This window comes from Nematolebias whitei, chromosome 15 (assembly GCF_014905685.2).
Source record: "Nematolebias whitei isolate Nwh7 chromosome 15, NemWhi1, whole genome shotgun sequence".
Taxonomy (NCBI): domain Eukaryota; kingdom Metazoa; phylum Chordata; class Actinopteri; order Cyprinodontiformes; family Rivulidae; genus Nematolebias; species Nematolebias whitei.
This window is the reverse complement of record NC_056512.1, coordinates 36,914,328-36,934,422: the sequence shown is the minus strand read 5'-3', so window position 1 is coordinate 36,934,422 and position 20,095 is coordinate 36,914,328. Positions and strand designations below refer to the sequence as shown.

At 37.6% G+C, this 20,095-nt stretch overlaps 2 protein-coding genes across 2 annotated transcripts in view; one reads left to right on the top strand and one right to left on the bottom strand.

The window, feature by feature from the left end:
* The window catches only part of zc3h7a (zinc finger CCCH-type containing 7A), a 26,435-nt gene extending 7,401 nt beyond the window's left edge, over nt 1-19,034 (top strand). The window contains exons 3-23 of the mRNA XM_037689128.1: nt 1,858-1,897; nt 2,018-2,221; nt 3,553-3,711; nt 6,079-6,159; nt 6,364-6,417; nt 6,500-6,539; nt 6,630-6,961; nt 7,063-7,321; nt 7,415-7,443; nt 7,527-7,668; nt 9,901-10,059; nt 10,370-10,575; nt 12,662-12,762; nt 12,844-13,025; nt 13,168-13,241; nt 15,621-15,754; nt 15,836-15,941; nt 16,018-16,126; nt 16,210-16,343; nt 18,264-18,427; nt 18,500-19,034. Coding sequence (XP_037545056.1) covers nt 1,858-1,897; nt 2,018-2,221; nt 3,553-3,711; nt 6,079-6,159; nt 6,364-6,417; nt 6,500-6,539; nt 6,630-6,961; nt 7,063-7,321; nt 7,415-7,443; nt 7,527-7,668; nt 9,901-10,059; nt 10,370-10,575; nt 12,662-12,762; nt 12,844-13,025; nt 13,168-13,241; nt 15,621-15,754; nt 15,836-15,941; nt 16,018-16,126; nt 16,210-16,343; nt 18,264-18,427; nt 18,500-18,689 — 2,899 coding nt within the window. The 3' untranslated portion in view covers nt 18,690-19,034. The remainder of the gene's footprint in view (nt 1-1,857; nt 1,898-2,017; nt 2,222-3,552; nt 3,712-6,078; nt 6,160-6,363; nt 6,418-6,499; nt 6,540-6,629; nt 6,962-7,062; nt 7,322-7,414; nt 7,444-7,526; nt 7,669-9,900; nt 10,060-10,369; nt 10,576-12,661; nt 12,763-12,843; nt 13,026-13,167; nt 13,242-15,620; nt 15,755-15,835; nt 15,942-16,017; nt 16,127-16,209; nt 16,344-18,263; nt 18,428-18,499) is intronic.
* The window catches only part of LOC119421774 (inactive rhomboid protein 1), a 952,927-nt gene that overhangs the window by 32,797 nt on the left and 900,035 nt on the right, over nt 1-20,095 (bottom strand). The gene's annotated exons all lie outside the window — the stretch shown is intronic.

The following is a 20,095-nucleotide window of genomic DNA, read 5'->3' as shown; positions in this document are numbered from 1 at the left end:
TTTATATCTTTGGCTTGGTTAGATCTGGTGGTTGTGCTGTTGCCTCAGATTTTTTTTAGATAACCTAAGATCCTAATGAAGAAATTTAAAAAGAAAATGCACTTCTATGTTTGAAATAGATATTAAGCACCTAAATAAACATAAGGGGATTTTTCAGGTTGTCCAATGAACAACCACTTGACAAAATCTGTTTGTCCGCAACCTTTAAAATAAAGAAGGCAAAAAAAAAGGTTGGTCTTGTTTCTGTTAGCATCCATCATGGATGGATGGATGGATGGATGGATGGATGGACATCATTTAAATTTGATATATTTATCTGAGGCTGCAGTTCAAAAGACTTTAGTGGAGGAAATATTTAAAACTAGTATTTTTAAGCAGTTAAATAAGAAGGTTGATATTCCCTATGAGGAACATGAATAAATAAAGTTAAAGGTTAATTCACTCAACCTTTATTTATACAGGTTATTTCCCATTGAGCCTCGAGGACTCATTTGCAAGAGAGACCGGTTTCAGTTCAAAACCGTCTTATTCAAATAAGATGATAATGTCTGTAGTTACAGAAAACAACGTTTGGAGCTGCATGCATTCAGCTGGGACTGCTGCAAAATAAAAAATAAAAATAAATTAATCGTGAAATAATTATTAGATTCTTGTAAATGTATGTTATCTCGCTCTACAAAATGATTGGCAGCTGATTGACTTGATAACTTCATGCCTGTTATACTGGTAAGAAAACAGCTTTTCACCTGTAAAAGGAGGACATCAGCCAACAGTTGGCCTTTAATGCGGTGATGGCTGCTTGTTGTTCACAGAGTGATGAAATAACAGGAGGTGTGATAGTTGAATATGGAGACCCCCGCCCCTGTTTAAAGATGGACGGATTCTCTTCACAAAGATGACTTATTTACTACTCTCAATTCCTCTTTTATCAAGAATATGTATGCAAGAACATCAATAGAATCACTCATCCCCTGGTGAATTTCAAGCCGAACTCTAGGTTGATGGTCCTCCTTTTACTTGTGAATACTGGTTCTGGCTAGCAGAAACTGGTTGAGTGCTCATTGAGTTTTTAGCACCTCCTCAGACTGAATAAGTCTTTTTTGGAAAAGAGAGACAAAACATTTCAACAACGAAGAATCTGTTCAGAAGACCTGACTTTAATCTGGTTAGATTTATCTACTTGGATTATAGAGCAGCATCAAGACAAAATCTGTTCATGATGCTCCCTGATTAAAAAAAAAGGTTTAATCTTGTAACTTTTCAGAAAAATCATGTATATTTTTTAATTAGTTTTTAATCTGTTATGATTGTAGTATTGAGTTTGAAGGAATTTTTTTATATTCTCTAAAATAAACTAAAAACACTAAAAACTAAAAACACGTTGCCCTATTTGATATGTTCATGCTTATTAGAAATAATTTAATTGCTAGGAGACCACTGCTGTTAAAAAGTGCCTTTTTAATATATTGAACTTTTTTTTACTATAAAACTGTTGCAGTTTGTCACCAACAGTTACGGGTGACATCTTGGCTTCAGTGAACCACGTTGTAGTGGGTGAAATACATATAATATAATGTAGTTTTAGCTTTTTTTTTTTAATCTTTGCTTGTTTGCATCCAAAAGTTTGTGATTTAATTTCAAATATTTTTTATATATAATTTTTAGTTTATTGAAAACAAGTGGCACCGTTGTCACTCATATTAAAGCTTCTGTTTTTGTCAGTTTCAAAGAAATGAAAGTAACTCTTGAGTCGATTTCATGCCTTGTGTTCATGTTTTTAAACTCCAACGAAACTTGTTTGTTCTCATGCATGTGTGTTTCTTTTTCTTTAACCGAAGTGTTTGTTTTTGCTTTTAGATCAACTCTTCCATTTCCTGGAAGCCAAGAGCAGTATGAGGTAGGTTTTGTGAATCTGAACGTGGGGGCACCACCTCCTGCAAGAGCTAGCCAGTTTTATTGTCTTAAAAAAAATCAACGTTCTGAAAAATTGTCATCATTTTTTCATTTTCATATCCAGGTGTTTATAAAGGACCTCGTGTGGAATCTGTTTGGAGAAGGGAATGACGTTTTTAGAGAAGGGGACTGGACTAAATCTATTGAGATGTACACAGAAGCACTGAGCATAGCAGAGTACGCCGACTCAGAAGAAATCTGTATTCCAACAAGTTTACTGGAAAAACTGTATGCAAACCGGGCTGCTGCGTACCTCAATATTGTTCCGGTAAGTAGGAGGCATCTGTCACACTGATCGATTTACTTTAACTCGCACAAAATACATTTTGAAATAAAACTACTCAAATCATTCCATGTGGCACAGACTGAAAAGGGGGAAAAGATCTCATTTTCTTGTAGAATCATTCTGTCATTTGAGGGGATTATTACGAAGCATTCCTAAGTCCACTTATTATAAGCCACTTTGGGCTTGTTTTATTTTTTTTCTAAAGTCACTTGCAAATCTTGGTTGCGGTCTTTTGGGCTTGTTTTGAACATGAAGTTGCTTATTTGGGCTTGACTTTCTTTCTGAGTGAAACTAGTTGGTTATCTCCCAGCTCCGCACAATAAAGCAAAAGACGAGTGGTAGTAGGTAGTTTGTCCCTTTCACGCCACCGTTTCCTGTTTATCGCTCCCGCCCAAGTTGGTGATGCGACAGGCAGACGTATACAAATATGTCTGTGGGCGCGCACCCCAAACACGCATATGTGGCCAACCACTAGGGGGCTCCACTTACACGCAGATGTCAGGATGTTTTGCTTTTAAAAATATGTAGAAAAAATGCATATGCAACTTTTTTTTAAATCAGAGCTTAAAAGTATGTTGTTCAAAGTGTTAAGCATAATTTTGCTGTTGTTTATGTGTAATGCCATAATAAATGTATGTTTATACTGTTTAAAAACAGCCTCTTTTTACAGTGTGGTGGGTTGCCAGTTGGGCTTGTTTTCATAGAGCTGATTGCTTGTTTCTGTCACGAGATCTGGCAACACTTACTTCCAGCACTGATGTCATTCATGTTGTTTAGCCTGAGGGCAGCTTTGTTCTGCATGAAGAGCGACAAACTTCTGTAACAAGATCTTCTGTTTTGCAGTTGATATTAACTTGCATACGTTATGAAATCTCCGTGGTTGATAACATGTTGGCCGTGCTGTTATGGTCCTTGTTTTAATTTAGATTTAATAAAACATATGTTGACCTTTTTTTATTTAAAAAATGTTTTTAGCAATAATTTGAAAAATATCGCAAAACTTTAGACTGTAATCGTTGCTTGATTTGAAGGTAATAATTTAAAATGATTAAAAACATTGGAATATAGGAACCAGTAGTTTTTATTTGAGCTTTTGTTAAATGTTAAAGTAGAAATTCATTTAGGTAGTTATATTTGTCAGTACATCAACAACAGCCTATGTTTTCTTTGTTTGATCAGCTCAGTTCCATTTTTATTTTTAGTAGTGCTTCAGTCACTAGAGACATAAAGTTTATTTTGCCGGTTTTGCTATCACCACAGCACTGAGGCAAAGTTGTCTAACTGAAACTACATATTTCTATTAATATTAATAGGGACTGTTTGACCAAGCACTAGAAGACTGTGAAAAGGCTCTCCAGTTAAACGAGGGAAACTACAAAGCACTGTACAGAAAAGCAAAAGCCTTGAAAGAGATGGGGAGACATCAAGAGGCCTATGAGGCTGTTGCCAAATGTTCTCTTGCAGTGCCTCAGGTAAGAGAAATCATCTGAAAATTGCAGCCCATTTGGTTAAATGTCCAAGTAATTTATTTGTTTTTTCTTGCAAAGTTAGCAAAAAAAAAAAAAAAATCAGCATTGGGGGGAAAAGAGTCATAGGTTACTAAAATCCAACCAATATGGAAATTTTGGATATCGCCGATGCTGATATTGGGAGGGGAAGGCGACTGCCAATAACCAATATAATGGCTAATTTTTTTTTAGCTTTGTCCAACCCCAACAAACACTGAGTGGAGGGGGGCTTGTTTATTTAGAGCAGCTGTTAGCGACCATGGAGCTAAGCAAATCGGCTCCATGCTATATGTTGTCCCACACTAGGTGCACTGGTCATAAAAACAGTCTTCATATTATCGTGATGCATGCTCAATAATCCGGGTAGAAAAATCTAAAAAAGTTCAATCTGGTCCTCTGGAGGACCAGATTTAACTTTTTTAGAGTCTTCATATTGTGCGTTCACATTTTCTATCCTCCACTATTCACTGTAAAGTTATCAAGTGTGTTACAAAAATATAAATTAAACAAAGAAACGCCCTTCCCTGTTCATTGTTTAAACAGTCACGTATGGTGAAGGCCTAATTATAGTATTGACTGCACTGGCATTTATTTTTCTTTGAAGAGATGTAAAGATTTCAGACCATGCATTTCAATGAGATCGACAAAGTTAACGTTGCTAACACTGGATGCCCTCGCAAACTGGAAGCTCAATCTGACAGGACTGGTTGCTATAACTACTGATAATGGGGCTAATGTCATGAAGGCGGTGCCATTGAATGCTAACATTAGCCTGCTAACTTGAGAGGCACATAGCGAAAGATGAGCAAGGTTGGAGGATTGAAGAGAATTTGATTTTTCTTTTTCTTTAGTTTTACAGATCGGTTAAAATAAACTTACTGTGTTCTATTCAGCAAAGTATGCCACACAGTATTGCTTCCTGCTTTGTCTTTGCTGAACTTCGAAAGTGAAACTTAAGGCCATCACGTGAAAGTTGTCTTCATGCGCCCTCTGCTGGATACAATGTACAGTTACAGCTTGTTCCCAGCATTTTAGGGGTGAAAATTAGAGGTGTTTATATCTGCACATATGGGACAAAGTCCCCAAACGCCTACATTAGCCTAAAATATCAGCCCTGCCAGTGTATCGGTCGGGTTCTGTAGGTGACTGCAGGCACACAAAACGCATCTGAACCAGGATTCTGATTTGTTTTGCAGACAGTGAAGATGCTTCATGAGATTAAATCTTAATATAACTTGTATTCACTTTTACAACAAAATAATCAATTCAGTTTATTTATAGAGCGTCAATTCACAACAAACGTCTTCTCAGGGCACTCTGCTAAAACATTCACATACGTTATAAAATGTTGTTCTTTGAATGAGAGAGAAAAAACAGCTCAATACAAACACAGTACAACACTTTATTTTACCCTTTAAAGTTCAAAACGAGGGATGTTTTATTACAATATTGTATTTCATTCTTATTACAAACTTATTACATTTAAGACAAAATGTTTAAGTGCGCTTGTTACGATTTTTCTTATTTAGACTTGTCCTATGGTTTTGATCTGCTCAGAGACGGGATTATAATGAAATTATGACCCGGTTCTGACTGGGTTAAACTGGGCTAGCAACTCTAAAGAGAGTCTCCCAGTGATTTCAATATCAGTCAAGGAGTAGTTTAATCTGCTTGCCACATCACGTAGAAAGGCTTTGAAGCACCGTTTCATATTTTCTAACACGTCAGTCCACGTAAGACCACACTTAGCCACGCCCCCTCATACACTGATAGGCTGAGCTCCCCTTCAGCGAAAGGCGGAGTCTAGGACCCTATAAATTAATAATGACACGAGACATCGGGGCTCTTCTTCTGGGTCAGTGAACGCGTCACAGACTGTATAGAGTCCAGCGCTGTGAATTGTAATCTTTTACTGCCTCTTCTAATATAATTGATAAAACTTAATTGACGTTTCCTTGATTTATTGATTAGTATAGTGCCACTTCTGAGGGAGGTCCGAGCCGGGGGTAAAGACTTGGGCTGGAGGGGGTTTCCGGATCCGGTAGTCCGCGGCCAGCTCACGTCAATAACATGCTATATCATGTCTTTTGTTTACTATATATGAAGACGAGCTAGATTTTGTTTAGAAAATCATTTGCCGTGTAAGAAGATGCTGAACTTATCGTAAATAAATATCCAAATTACCAACCAGAGTCAGCATTAATAAGTTTCAGCAAGTTAACTGACTGATTGCGTTTAAAATTTTTTTTTTACTAAAACCCAGAGAACAGGCTACAACACGTCACAAAACTGCACAAATGTCAACACTTCCTGCTTTTTGTTTTTCTGCAGGATTCCAATGTCACACAGCTGACTCAGGACCTTGCCAAAATTTTGGGGTTAAAAATCCGTAAAGCTTATGTAAGAAGTAAGGTATGTATGGTGGCACAACATTCTTAAGAAGTCTTATTGTTTTTTATTTTTTCAGAACTAGTTTAGCGTGTTATTGCTGATGTCCCAAGTTTAAATGCACTTTTTAGTACATGAATTTTCAACATAGGTTTTGTCTGATTATTTCACAATAAGATAAAAAAAAATTGGATTATAAAGTGGGAACCTTTTTTTTTTTTTAACCAGCCTGCCTTGAATGTTTTGCGTGGATCAAGTTATCAAGATGCATCTTGTGACAAAGTAAGCATCGTCGCACACAGTTTTAACAAAAATAATCACTCTCAATTGATATCCAATAACTGGTGATTTTTTTTCTCCCCAGTTTTCTCATGGTTCACCTTCAGTCGAAGATATAGAAATTGGTAAGATATAATCTTTGATTTGCTTCTCCTGAAGGTGTAACATAATGGAGACACCTCCTTGTATTTATTCATTTACTTTTTCTGTTTTAGAAGTGCCTCCGTTTACCCAGGATAGCAGTGTTTTGGTCCCTGCTTCCGCTCCAGTCCAACCCCCAGTAGCAGTACACCCTCCTCTAAATGAATCAGTGGTTGATGATCTTTCTCCTAGCAACAGTGTCGTATCTGAGCCGCCTGGTTTCGAGTCTGTCCCCCCGCCTGTATCTGCGTCCACGTCAGTTCCTCTTTCTGTTCACAAGTTTGTAAACGGCTGTCGAACCAGCAAGCCTCATCCAGCTCTCGAACCTGATCAGGATTTTGATGCAGACATCATCGGGGATGACCTGGATGATCTTCTGGACCAAGCTGGTTCTGAATCAGGCATGGTTAGTGAGCAGCTTGAACTGTAGACACTGATTAAAGGAAAAAAGGTCCAATTTATTAATGCCTGAACTGATGTGTAACTTTGTTTTGTCTCTTTCGTCAGATTATTCCCACTGTAAAGGGGCCCCTTCCTTTACCAACCAGTATTTCCTCGAGTAGTTCTATATCAAGCCCATTCATGATGCCTACCCGTGAACCCGTGAACCCGTTTCTGCACCTCAGTAGCCAGCAGTGCACTGTAACTCTGCCTCCTCTGTATAACAAGTCAGGGTCAAGCACATATTTTGGTATGGACACTTTTGACTCTCTGGCATCACCACTGGACTCTCTTGATAGTCTCTCTATAGCAGACTACAAATCAGGTGAGTTACTTCACGTTTACTAGAAAGTCATGTAGTTTTGGTTTGCTTTAAATCAACAGAACTTCTAAACTATAATACTTTTGTCTTTCTCAGATTATGTTCCCAGTTCCTTCATGCCACAGGTACTTTTTCTTTATTAGCATTATTGAGGCATCATCGGATTAAATTTAGTTTCAACCGCTAATTACATTGTTTTTGACCACAGCTCAATAATAACACACCAATGGGGATGGCAGTGGGTATGCCTGAAGTGAAGGACCTACCTGCAGCTGTGGATTTAGCAAAGAACCCTTTAGCTGAAACACATGAATTCAAGCAAGCCTGCTGTGTATGCTACGTCAGAACAGGTGAGGGATTCTTGCAACGGTCTGCTCTTACAGTTGGCTGGACTAAGAGCTGGATTAAATAACCTTCTAATTGTTAGAAGGTATTTAACCAAAAGCTCACATCACGAATACTGTGTGTTAGGGGTGGGGAACTAATTTTTCTAAAAGGCCAAATCAAAATATTTAAAGCAATAGAAGGGCCGCCTAGAGAATTTGCAAAATAAATTTTTATTCAAACACAAAATCTAAAAAAAAGGAAAAGAAAAGTTTTTCAGGCTTTTTCTTGTTGTAGCATAGTTATAGCATGCTCAATCAAAACATGTCCCCCAAATACACTGTAGAAATATAAGATATTGTTTCTGTAAAATGGGTCTTGTGACAATATATTAGACTAAATATGATGGGGGGGGGGGGGGGTGTATATTTGAGTTTTGGAGTCTTTAAGGTTCAGTCTAATTCTAGAAACACAAATATAGCCTTATTCTAAAAGTTTTTATCTTTTGATTCAAGATGTTTAATTTAAACTTCCTTAAGTTTCATTTATAAATGTTTTCATCAACTTTTCAAGAAGTTGATTTCGTTTCAATTAAGAGTTTTGGGGGCTGGATGGAGATCATCCAAGGGCCACTTTTGGTCCTCAGTCCGTACATTGCCCACGTCTGCTGTATGTGAATGCAAGGGAACACTTGAAAAAGGCAATTTCAAATGAAAAGTGCTGTTTTCACTCAATGGTCTTTGTGTGAACAAACTATAAAAATAAATTAATTTAAAAGTTAGTATGTCACTGAAAATGTCAGATTTCTAGGCTAGATTTTGATCCCGATATCATGAGTGGTTCCAGAGATGTTGCTGATTTGTTTTGCTAAGTGAGATTACCACTAGAGAATTATGAAAATAGTGAAAATTTAAGGCTTTTCTGCTCAAAATCAGGTTAATTGTTGATACTGCTCCGAAAGTGCTTCAAAGCATTCTTTAGGATTTTATTTCAGACATAACATTCAAAGGATCCATAGATAAGGTATTTATTCAACATATTTTGACAAAATGCAATGGTTGCTAATTTTTCCAACCAGTACACTATAGCTAGCTGCTGTAGACATCTACACATCACTTTGTGACTTAATCCTCCATTTGATGTGATGGGTTATAATAAGAGCCTTTGTCAGTGTATGGTACTACTGTTGATTTTATGCCTGTCACGATAACAAATTTTGTTGGGCGATTAATCGTCTCAGAAATTATTGCGATAAACGATATTGTTTGAAATTTGACAATAACTGGTAATTGTCAAATTTAAAAAGAAATGTTGGAATTTTCTTTTGAGTGTAGTGTCTTTTTTGACCACCGGATGGCAGTATAAGGCTTATTTGAACCAAAGGATGGAAAGTGAGGGAGCGAGCAGTGTCTCTTTAAGAAAAATGGGAGGGAAGCCCATGGACTGTCTCTCCTTCCTTTTTTCCCCGGTTCTCAAAATGGCAGACGCTCGGTGTGGTTTGAGCTCTTTAGCATAGCATTTTTTACACAACTTTTAATAAAAAAAAATCAATAAACAAGTTCTCAGCTTCTTTTTGCAGAGAAAAACAACTTCTTAGACGAAGGCATTGGTTTCAACTGTGAATTTTGGAGCTTTGACAAAACAGAGGGTTTTCCCCCGTGGTCGGCCTGTTAGCTTAGCTTGTAGCTTAGCCTCTCAGCTTAGCTGCTTTTAACAATCCAAAAACGTGATTTTTGGATTGTTAAAATTGGATTTTAAAGAGAAAGGGAGGAGTCAGAGCATTGGAGTTGAGCCTTTTGTCATCCAGTGTCTTCAGTAGAAAGAGAGAGTCACGAAGAAACTGTAAAGCCGATTATTGAAAATGAGGTTGATAATTTTTATTTATCATGCGATTAATTGATTTATTGTTTAAAACAATAGGCCTAGTTGATTTTTAAAATTTTGTAATTTATCTTGTATGGGAATGATTTGGCAAATAAAAGGTTGTTTGCTCGACAGTTAGATTTAAACGTTCTTGTTTTCCAGTTGATGACATTTCAGGTGCTTTAAGAAATTTTTGGTGCCGTTACATTTTGTGGGATGCTTTTAAGCGATGTTTTGTTGAGTCTAAACTCCTGCCAGATTATATATCCTGTGCAATTTTTCGTAGACACCAACCAGTTTATCTGTTTGAAACATCGCCCACCCGCAGCTGGAAGTGCTCATTGTTTTTCAAGCTAAAGAGGCGAGCTTATTGAGAAATGTTTTTACTTTTGCAGGTCCTGGAGTGTTGGATTACGCGCTTCATACTGAAGACCATAAATGCAAAAAGGATGTATTACTTGGCAGAATCAAGCATTCATCTGACAAAATGTGGAAGCACATTCGACCCCGACCAACTAAAACTCAATATGTTGGACCTTATTACATTTGCAAAGGTAGCGTCTGTACCCTAAATCTTGTCAGTGTTTAACGAAAAACAATAAAAGCCCTGTTTGATCTTGTTGCATAGTTAAAAAAAAACACATTAGAATTGTTTTTCCATTTTTAATTGTCTTTGAAGGTTACGGGTAGTTCATATTTATTTTATGGTATTTATTATGACACAAATGATAGTTTATACCCATTCCAAACACATTCTGCAACACAGGAGCAGTTAAATCACTTTTCCTTTTCTACCACTCTGTTTCTTTGTTCTCTCCAGTCACGTTTGTACTGAGTGAATACTAAAATCTGACCTTTTTTCAGAGGTGGCTGTTGGAAAAGAGTGCCTATACCCCGGCCACTGCACATTTGCATACTGTCAGGAGGAAATTGATGTTTGGACTCTGGAGCGGAAAGGATTTATCTCCAGAGAGCTGCTCTTTGATCCTTTTGGACCAAACTCTAACATCAGACTGACTGTCCCCAAGATCTTACAGGAACATCGTGGGACATTCATGTTCCTCTGTGGGGTGAGGGCTTTACTTTTACTGAAGAAACTGTGATGTTAGGCCGTGGTTTTGTCCCATTAATAAATAATTTAATGCACACACAAAGTTTATTGTATTGCAGAACTGTTGAGGTCTCATTCATAGTAATACATTGTTTTATTTGATAAAAAAAATATTGTCCTTAAAATGTTCAGTCTTTTGTCCAGGTTGAACTTTGTATTTGTGATATTTGTCGGTTGTCTGCTGTTAAAGTGAACAACAGTAACTCAGTAAATCATGGTACCGTACTTGCCGCTGTACACGTCGCGCCGCCGTATAAGTTGCATCAGTCAAAAAACGTCTAATAAAGTGGAAATAACATAAATAAGTCGCTTCGCCGTATAAGTCGCATCTATTATGCGTCACCACCGACCACCCGGAAACGTGGGCCAGTGAGCCAAAAATTGATTGATTGCCAAATGGCGGCCATGCACGGGAAGACTTTTAATAAGAATTTAACAAGATTAACACTTAAAAACAATTATTTGTTTTCTCGACATTATAGTAAAGGTGTGTCTCTGTTGAACTTTTCCTTAATAAATGCACTTTAATGGTCAAATCAGCTGCATTTCACCTGGGCAGCGAAATGCAGCTGATTTGACGTTTGCTCCAGGAGTTCCGGAGCGAGATGAAGGTGGCTTGGTATGGCAAGCCAAGTGTCTCACTAATAGCCACTTCTACCTATTAATGAGACACTTGGCTTCCCATATTGCTTGAGGGCCCTCTAGCGGCTGAAAATGGTAATGTTCATTATTTTCCATGTCAGAATGAATGAAATCATCAATCTCAGCCAAACATTGGGTTATAAATATGGGAAAAATGTACATTAGTCGCTTCGGTGTATAAGTCGCAGGACTTGCAAATATATGCAGAAAGGTGCGACTTATACGGCAAAAAATACGTTAATCATTTGTACTTCCTCCTTGAGCAGGTGGACAATATTTTTTTAAGAGGTCCAAATCACGATATTAAATGTAATCGAAGTGCCGCATAGGGAACTGAAAGATGTATTTTCTTTGACAGATTATCTGGAAGACTTCTTGTTGTAGCACATAGCTTGTATGCTAGATTGAAAATAGGTCTCCTCAATTTTCTTTAGCAATATGTCATAATTTCTGAAAACTAGTTCTTGTGACAACATATTAGCTTCAATATAAAACTAAAAAAAGTTACATGTTTGCTTTTGAGTCTTTCAGTTTAGTTATGGAAAACCAACTTGAACAAAAGCTGTGGCCTATTTTAATCTAAAGGTTTTTGATGTGTTTATCTAAGATGTTTGTTTTACACTTCTTTAAGTTTCTTTGATAAAATCCAGGTTTTCGTCAACTTTTTAAAAACGGTTCTTTTCAGTTAAAGCAGGGGTGTCAAACTCACAAAAAGGTGCCAAAATTAAAACCCTTTTCAAACTAAGGACCAATTTCAGAATCTACAATAACTCAAGTTTGATACCAACATCTTTTCTTGGTCACAGGTTCCTCAAGAGTTTGATTGGTCTCGTTTGACATTCTCCGTTGTGCTTTCCACATCATAATCAAAAATTACTGAAAACATTTCCAAGAGATAGAAGTATTTTATGTTTCACATATCGGCTTGGGGGCCAGATAAGATGTCAACGAGGGCCACGTTTGGCCCCTGGACCTTGAGTTTGACATGCATGAATTAAATTTGGGGACTTGATTGAGCTTATCAAAGGGCCACTTTTGGCCCTCGGGCCACACATTGCTCACATCTGTGCTAGAGTTTCTGTTGATTGTTTTCTAAAAACAATTTGAAAAACATTCTGTCATAATTTATCAGCACTTTTATGGCAAAGATAAATTTTCAGGTTGTAATTATAATATTTATTAATTACTGGTACACGATCGTCACTCATTTATAATATTCCAGCTTTTCATTCTAATATGATTTGAATTTGCTTTACAAATCAAGTTGTCGTAAATATAATTGTGTATACATAAATAAAACAGAACTTGTATTATACTCAAAGTATCTGAAGTATCAATGAGTTTTACTAATGAACGGTTTTCAGTGCTCTAGTTTTAAATTTTGGTTGTTGTTCGTTCTGCAGGTGTGCTTTGACCACAAGCCAAGAATAATCAGCAAAACCAACAAAGATGACCCTTCACTTTGTTCTCATCCCGTCACAAAGCATCACTTTGAAGATCATAAGTGAGTCAGCCAAAATGTGAGAAAGTTTTAAAAGCTGTAAGACTAAGCAGAGTTGGACTGACTTGTGCGTTTGTCTTTAAGGTGCCTAGTCCACATTTTGAAGGAGAACTCGGTTCGCTATTCCAAAATCAGACCTTTGAGTCCTCAGTGCCAGCTGGATCTTTGTCGACACGAAGTCCGCTACGGCTGCGTGAGAGAAGACGAGTGTTTCTACGCCCACAGCCTCATCGAGTTAAAAGTGTGGATGATGCAGCACGAGCTCGGTAAGGCTGCTTTTTGACCGTACCACAGCTCGGTTAGAAAAATGCGATTGTTCGTAAATCCTTTTCTTTTCTACCATGACCGGAAAAGCATTCTGCAGTAACTGACATTACTTTGGTTTGTATTTATTTATTTTTAACACAGGTATCTCTCATGAAAGTATTGTTCAAGAGGCAAAAAAGTATTGGACTGCAACAGATTCATTGCAAGGAGCTCAGGTAAAAACGAAATCATGGTTTTATTTCACATATTGAGCACTTGTCATACTATTCAGTTTGAAAGCCACTACATTGTTCTGTCGTACCATTCCTAATGGTTAAATGTGTAAAAATGTATTTTAAATCCCACCTCTGTTACCAGACCTGTTGCTGAACTTCTCTGCTCATAAAAACAGGCATAAAATTGGTTAATTGTACATTGCATTTGTCAGAACACTCAGTCGTGTCATGTTTATAAGAGCAGTGACACTCGTCTTTCTTTTCAACGCAATTTGTAAAAATTACAAGCTACAAAAGTTAGCATGTTGGCAGGCTCGCTACTGAGGCTAATCCATTTACCGGTAGTTAACCAACGTGCAACTTCAAAAAGAGTAATATTCTGCTAAAGGATAAAAATGACTTTAGAGTTCTAAATAAATTGTTCTGGTGATGTGGTTTAGTTTTGTTCCTCCACTTGTGTGTGTATTTTGTGTAAGGAAAGCAAGTTTTGGGCCAGGACTGTGCTAGGGGTTGAACGACTACATCATTTTTAAACTCAATTAACATAATAAAACTCGAGTAGTTGATGTCATAGGATCTCAAGATGAAACAAATAAATAAAAACCGCAAAAAAACGTCATTTATTATTTACAAAAAAAAAAAAGACCAACAAAACATTGGGAGCGTATATTATGCTCCTACCATTTATCATACTGCAAATGAGTCGCAGGAAAAACTAAACTTTTAGTTATTATTATTATTAAGCTGCAAAAGTGAAAGAAATAACGTGCAGCACGTCAAAAACGAAACTAAAAACAACGGAGCAGGCGACGTGGTGCACATTAGGTTTACTTTTAGAGATTAATATGTTTATAGTTTTTTTTTTATAGGTTTAGAGATTAATATTTTTTGCTTTTTGTTTGTGAAACAAGGACAGAAGGAAGCTGGTTCTGGTTCAGTCATTGGACCAGGTGTTGCACCATATTTTGTGACCTGCAACACCGCCCCCTATGGTCACAATATACGGTGGTCACAGAATATAGTGTAACACCGGTTTGCAATGTTCCAAACAGTCAGGAAGTTGGTTCATTTTCTGTTTCCTTACGCTAGTTGAACCTGAAGATTCATCTTTAGTGAAATATTTCCATACTATTGATGCATTTCTACCTGTTTGCCAAGACTGGGCCTGCTCCGCTCAGTCCATCTGCTGGGAGGAATCCATTTGGTAGCTTCTACTAGTAGCCCGGTGCGGATCATGTGACACAATGACGTCACTGCGAATACTCGACGTGAATTTAAAAAACTCGATAGATGTCCTAAGAATCGACCTGTCGATTACTCGAGTAGTCTGTTAAAGCCCTACTATGTTCCAAAGACATTATTAAGATACTTAATACTGTGTACTAAGATACACAGTGTAACAGTCAGACAAACACAAAACGAGTCTCTTAAGAGAAACTTCAGCTTCCTACGTAAAAAATACATTCTTATGTGAAAAACTAATTACACACGATGAAATATGTCCTCCGTAGTTTATAATTATCAGTATTTTAAAAAGGCCACCTGATTCTGGTGTTAAATTTAAAACATAATTTCAATACCTGTAATTTAAAAACAGGTGTTGACCCTATGTATCATTGTGAATATAAAAATGTTATGAATTGAAGTTTTATATTCGTGCATTAAAAATAAAACCTTTGTACTTTTAATAGCACAAATAAATACAAAAATAAATAGGGTTATAAAGGTTCTCTCTTTCTAAAAAAAAAATAAAGAAATATATATATATATATGTTGATGTGCGAGTGGTAAATTGAGCTTCAGGATTATTTGCAACTTTCCTTCCAGTTCTGTGAGCTGAATAGATAGAGCTAGTCTATCTATCTAGATGTAGATCGATCTAGATAGATAGTTATTTCTGACTTTGTTGCAGAAGTTTCCCTCCATTTCGGCAGAAAGCATCAACCAAAATACACTGTTGGTTTCTGGGTAGTGTAGTTCTTTTGACTGGCGTTACAGTGTAGGCTTATTGAAAGAAAACTACAAAGTGTCGGCGCCTGTCCAAAGTATTATTTATTTATTCTTTTTATCCCGTACTGTCCGGATCACCTGAGTAATACTAAAGTCGACAATCGTTGAAAAAAACGCAAAAGTTGAACTGCGAAGTAGCGATGGATACTGTACCATGAAACTGGCATGTTTGCTCAAGGGTTTCCTACTGTCAGAATCTCATTCCCAACAGGATTTTGATGCTTGTTTTTATCTTTTGTCCTGGATTAAAGTTTTCGCATAAATGTCTGTTTAATATGAGCTTCCCATCACTTGCTTGCGTTCTTGTCTGATTCTTACAAATTTGCTGTGCTAAGCTAAGATTTTAACTTTATTTTTTTTTTTCAACAGTTTTCTACCGTTCAGAGGCGGTTTGGTCCTCCTAATCTAAAGATGATGTTTGTTTGTGGCCAGTGTTGGAGGAACGGCCAACTATGTGAAGCTGATAAAAATAAAAAGTATTGCACAGCCAAGGCAAGACACACGTGAGTATTTAGGTGCTTTAAATATGTAAAGAGACGGAACCAGTTCAGCACCTCGTGACTTGGTGTGCCCTTCTCATTTAGGTGGGCAAAAGACAGACGAGTTGTGCTTGTAAGTTCCCATGAAAGGAAAAAGTGGACAACAGTAAGACCACTTCCAACCAAAAAACCCATCCCATCTCAGTTTGAGGTGAGCGTTCATATCCGGCAGTTGCTTTCAACGAACGTTCAGGAAAATTAACCAAATGTGTTTCGCTGGGTTGCAGATTTGCATGCATGTGACAGCTGGCAAGAAGTGTCAATACATTGGGAATTGCACATTTGCTCACAGTGTAGAAGAGAGAGACCTGTGGACCTACATGAAGGAAAGCAACAGTAAGTTTTGCCAAGATCGTCTGAGTTTCATTAGTAAAATATAATTAGCATGTAGTTCAGCTCACTGTCTTTATACCTTCTAGTTCCAGATATGGATCAACTTTATGAACAGTGGCTGCTGTCTCAGAAGCCTGGGTGGGGTGAGGAGATGACCAATAATTCATTCAGAGAGAACGGCAAACAGATTCACATGCCAACAGACTACGCTGAGGAAGTGGTGAGTTGGAAAACTTTCAGACGTGATCTGCCTGGGTCTGGTTACGCCCACAAGTTGTGCTTAAACTGAGATTAGAGGACATGGCCTAAAAGATGTTTGTTTTTTAATTTTTAAAAATATAGTTGAATAAAGGTATTAAAATATTTGGCCAGTAGTCCCTCGATTATCACGGGGTTACTTTCCAGACACCACCGCGATAGGTGAAAAACCGCAAGTAGGAACGCTGTTTTTTTTAATTATTTATATATATTTTAAGGCTTTATAAACCCTTCCCACACTTTTGCAATGTTCTAAACTCTTAAACCTACGTAATTTTAACAATATATGCACTGTACAGTACTGCAGAGTTTAATATGGGTACTCACCAGTGAAGATAATACAACTTGGATGAGTTCAGCTTCAAGATTATTTGTGACTTTCCTGCCAGTTCTGTGAGCTTAACAGATAAGTTGTTACTTCTGAGTTTGTGTTGCTAAACTATTTTTACCACATTGGTTTCTCCGCTAGTGTTTGCTCCCTCCATTGCTGTTCTTCGAATTTCAGCAGAAAGCAGCGTCCCGAAGCACTGTTGGCTTCTGGGCCGTGTAGTTCTTCTGACTTGCATTACAGTGTAGGCTTATTGGTTGAAAACTACAAAATGGCGGCACCTGTCTGTTTTTTTTTTTTTTTTTTTGGTTGGTTCTCACTCCTGTTAACTTTTTATCCCCTACCGTCCCAATCACGTGAGTAATATTACAGTTGACAATCGTGTGTCGTGTGTTGAAAAACCACGAAAGTCAAACCGGGAAGTAGCGAGGGATTACTTTAATTTACCAGTTTGGTACAACTTTGATTCACTTTCTTGCTAAAGTAAGGATTCTGCGCGGTTTTGAAATGTAGGGAATTTTAATTTGAGTATTTTCCATGTCAGATAAGTTTGAGAGGAAAAAAAAAAAAAAGTCAAAACTAGTTTCCAGTCTTCCTAAACAAATGAAAAAAATATTACCATATTTTTCAAATCAGCTGCATTTCTCCGGGGCGGCGCAGTGAATTTAAGCTGATATGACGGTTGCTCCAGGCAGACGACGGTGGCAGGCTATGCCAAGCTGATTATGTAATTAATAGCCACTTATACCTATTACATGATACAACAGCATGCCATACTGCTCGACTGCCATCTAGTGGCTGAAAATGGTAGTGTCAAATCCAACAATTTTCAGTCAGGTCATCTGGACAGGTTTTTTTTTTTTTTTTACATGACTGCCGACGAGGAAGAGGGCTGGCAATGGAGGAGGGGGCGGGACAAAGAGACCATCTTAGCACCAACATAACTGGTGTGTTCCACTTTGGAGTAAGCTGTTTGGGGGAAGAATCAGTTTTGTGTTGTGTGTGTCCTTGACTGATGAAGCCTTCTGGATGCAAGGTGAAATGTTTCAGTACAAAAATAAAGAAACTGTCCAGATGACCTGACTGAAAAATGTTGGATTGTATACCTGGATTATTGAGCATGGACTTTGTTGGTATTGTGCAATATTTTTGGTCAGAATGAATGGAAACGGTCATAAATTGGTTTATAAATATGAGAAAAAAATCCATAAATACGTCGCTTTGGCCTATAATTCGCAGGGCATGCAAATTATTTAAAAAACTGTGACTTATACAACATAAATATACAGTAATATGATCAAAAAATAATTTGGCTAAGGAAAATTTACAAGTAAAATTCGGTCAAACCTCATTTAGAGGAGAAAAAAAACATTCACCTCTTGCAGAAGAAGGTGGGAAGATGCACCGTAAAATCAAACTACAATCGAGGACCAAAAACGTGACATTTACAGACACGGCCATCAGAAATGACTTTAGATCATCAATATCTGGAGATTTAGAATTTCACGTGCGTAAACGGTTCATTAGGATTAAGACGCAGATTTGTTTTTGCAGGCTGGCAATCATTGTTGGCTGTGTGGTAAAAACTGCAACAGTGAGAAGCAGTGGCAGCAGCACATCACTTCAGAGAAACACAAGGAGAGAGTTTTCAACTCCGAGGACGATCAGAACTGCTGGCAGTACAGATTTCCCACCGGCACTTTCAAAGTTTGTGAGAGGTAAGTTAACATTTAGGTGCACGATGCCGGGATTGTGCTTATTTATGCCTATTATACGACCTCTTGTTTCAGATTCCTCAAAGGCACGTGCACAGAGGATGACTTGTGTAAACTGGCTCACGGGGAGCAGGAGCTGAAAGAATGGAGGGAGCGCAGAGAATTCCTTTTGATGAAACTTGCCAAAGCCACAAAAGACCATCTTATAGCACCAAATGACAATGACTTTGGAAAATACAGTTTTCTGCTTAAAGACATTAAATAATGACGTGATGAGAATAATATTCATGCCCCTTTGCAAATAATGCAGTATTCAAACAGTCCTGGGTCAGGTTCTTTTTGAGGGCCTCTGCTGAGCACAGGATGTAATCTGACCACAGCATGATTTTAAAACGAAGGGCGATCAGGACCGTCCCTCTGATTGGTGGCTGGTTTTCTCTGATCTCACCTGCAGTGTTCTCATCATCAGTAACAAAGATTCAGAGACACCTGAAGTTTTGCTGCGCATCGTTCTGCAGAACCCCTGAAAACCATCTCAAAACAGCATGTTTAACTTTGATTAGACATGTTCAGATTACTAGTTAACCTAAAAAAAGAAGTTTTTTTTTTTTAAAGCAGTTTAATGACTTTTCTTGTTTAAGTATAAATTACTTAAACCGAGTTCAGTTGGCGTTCTTGTGTTTAATGAGTCAACAGGTCATTTTCACTTTCCATTTATCTTCTAGTGTTACCAGTGTATTGGACACCCTATCAAATAAAGTTTTCTTTTATAGTCTATTGACAAGGCTGTTTTTTATTAAGTGTTCAGTTTTAAGAGAAATGTGGTGAAACAAATAATCAGCTGCATCCAAGGCCGGATTAACCATATGGGCAACTGGCCAGGGGCCCTTGAGCTCTAAGGGGCCCAGGACAGTGAGGGAACAAGCAAAACATCTGGTTATCTCCTGCTTTACTTGGAGCCCTGCGCTTCCGCTGCGTTTGGACAGCACCGCCTCCTCCCAGCGCGGCTGCTGCAACTCGCATTCTCGACGGTGCGACCTGTCAATCAACTCAGAAGGCGTGTCAGTAACTGACCAATCGAGAACCTCAATTTGTCCTGAAGGTAAACGCCCCTTACCTGCTGACAAGCTCATCTGTTTTTTTTTTTCTTGAGAAACATTGTTTTAATTAAAACAATAAGTTCGTATCTGTTGTGAGATGATTCTAGCAGTTTTGCAAATTTTAAATCTATTTAATGAAGAATATTATGACTTAAAATCGTTCATCAAACAGGAAGGAGGGCTTATATCCCTCTTACTTCAGTGAATGTGGCACTTGGCTATAACTATATTTATGGCATCAGAGAAAGCTGAGCTTAAGTTATCCACATAAAGTAAAATGTTATCAGCATCAAAGGAATGTTGAGTTTGAGATTAATCCAGTTTCTGTTTGACCAAACACTTTGTATTGACATTCAAATAAAAATTGCTCGAGGGATTCATCTTCTGATTTACAAAAGACACAAATCAACATCAAATTTAAATCTTCTTTGCAGAAACATGGCTACAGGATATATCTTATTTATTATTTTAAAATGATTTTCCTTCACTTTAGATTTAGGCCATTTGACAAATTTAGAATGAGCAGAAGTCATTCTGGTTTTATGATTTATACTGGGAGGTTTCTTGAAGG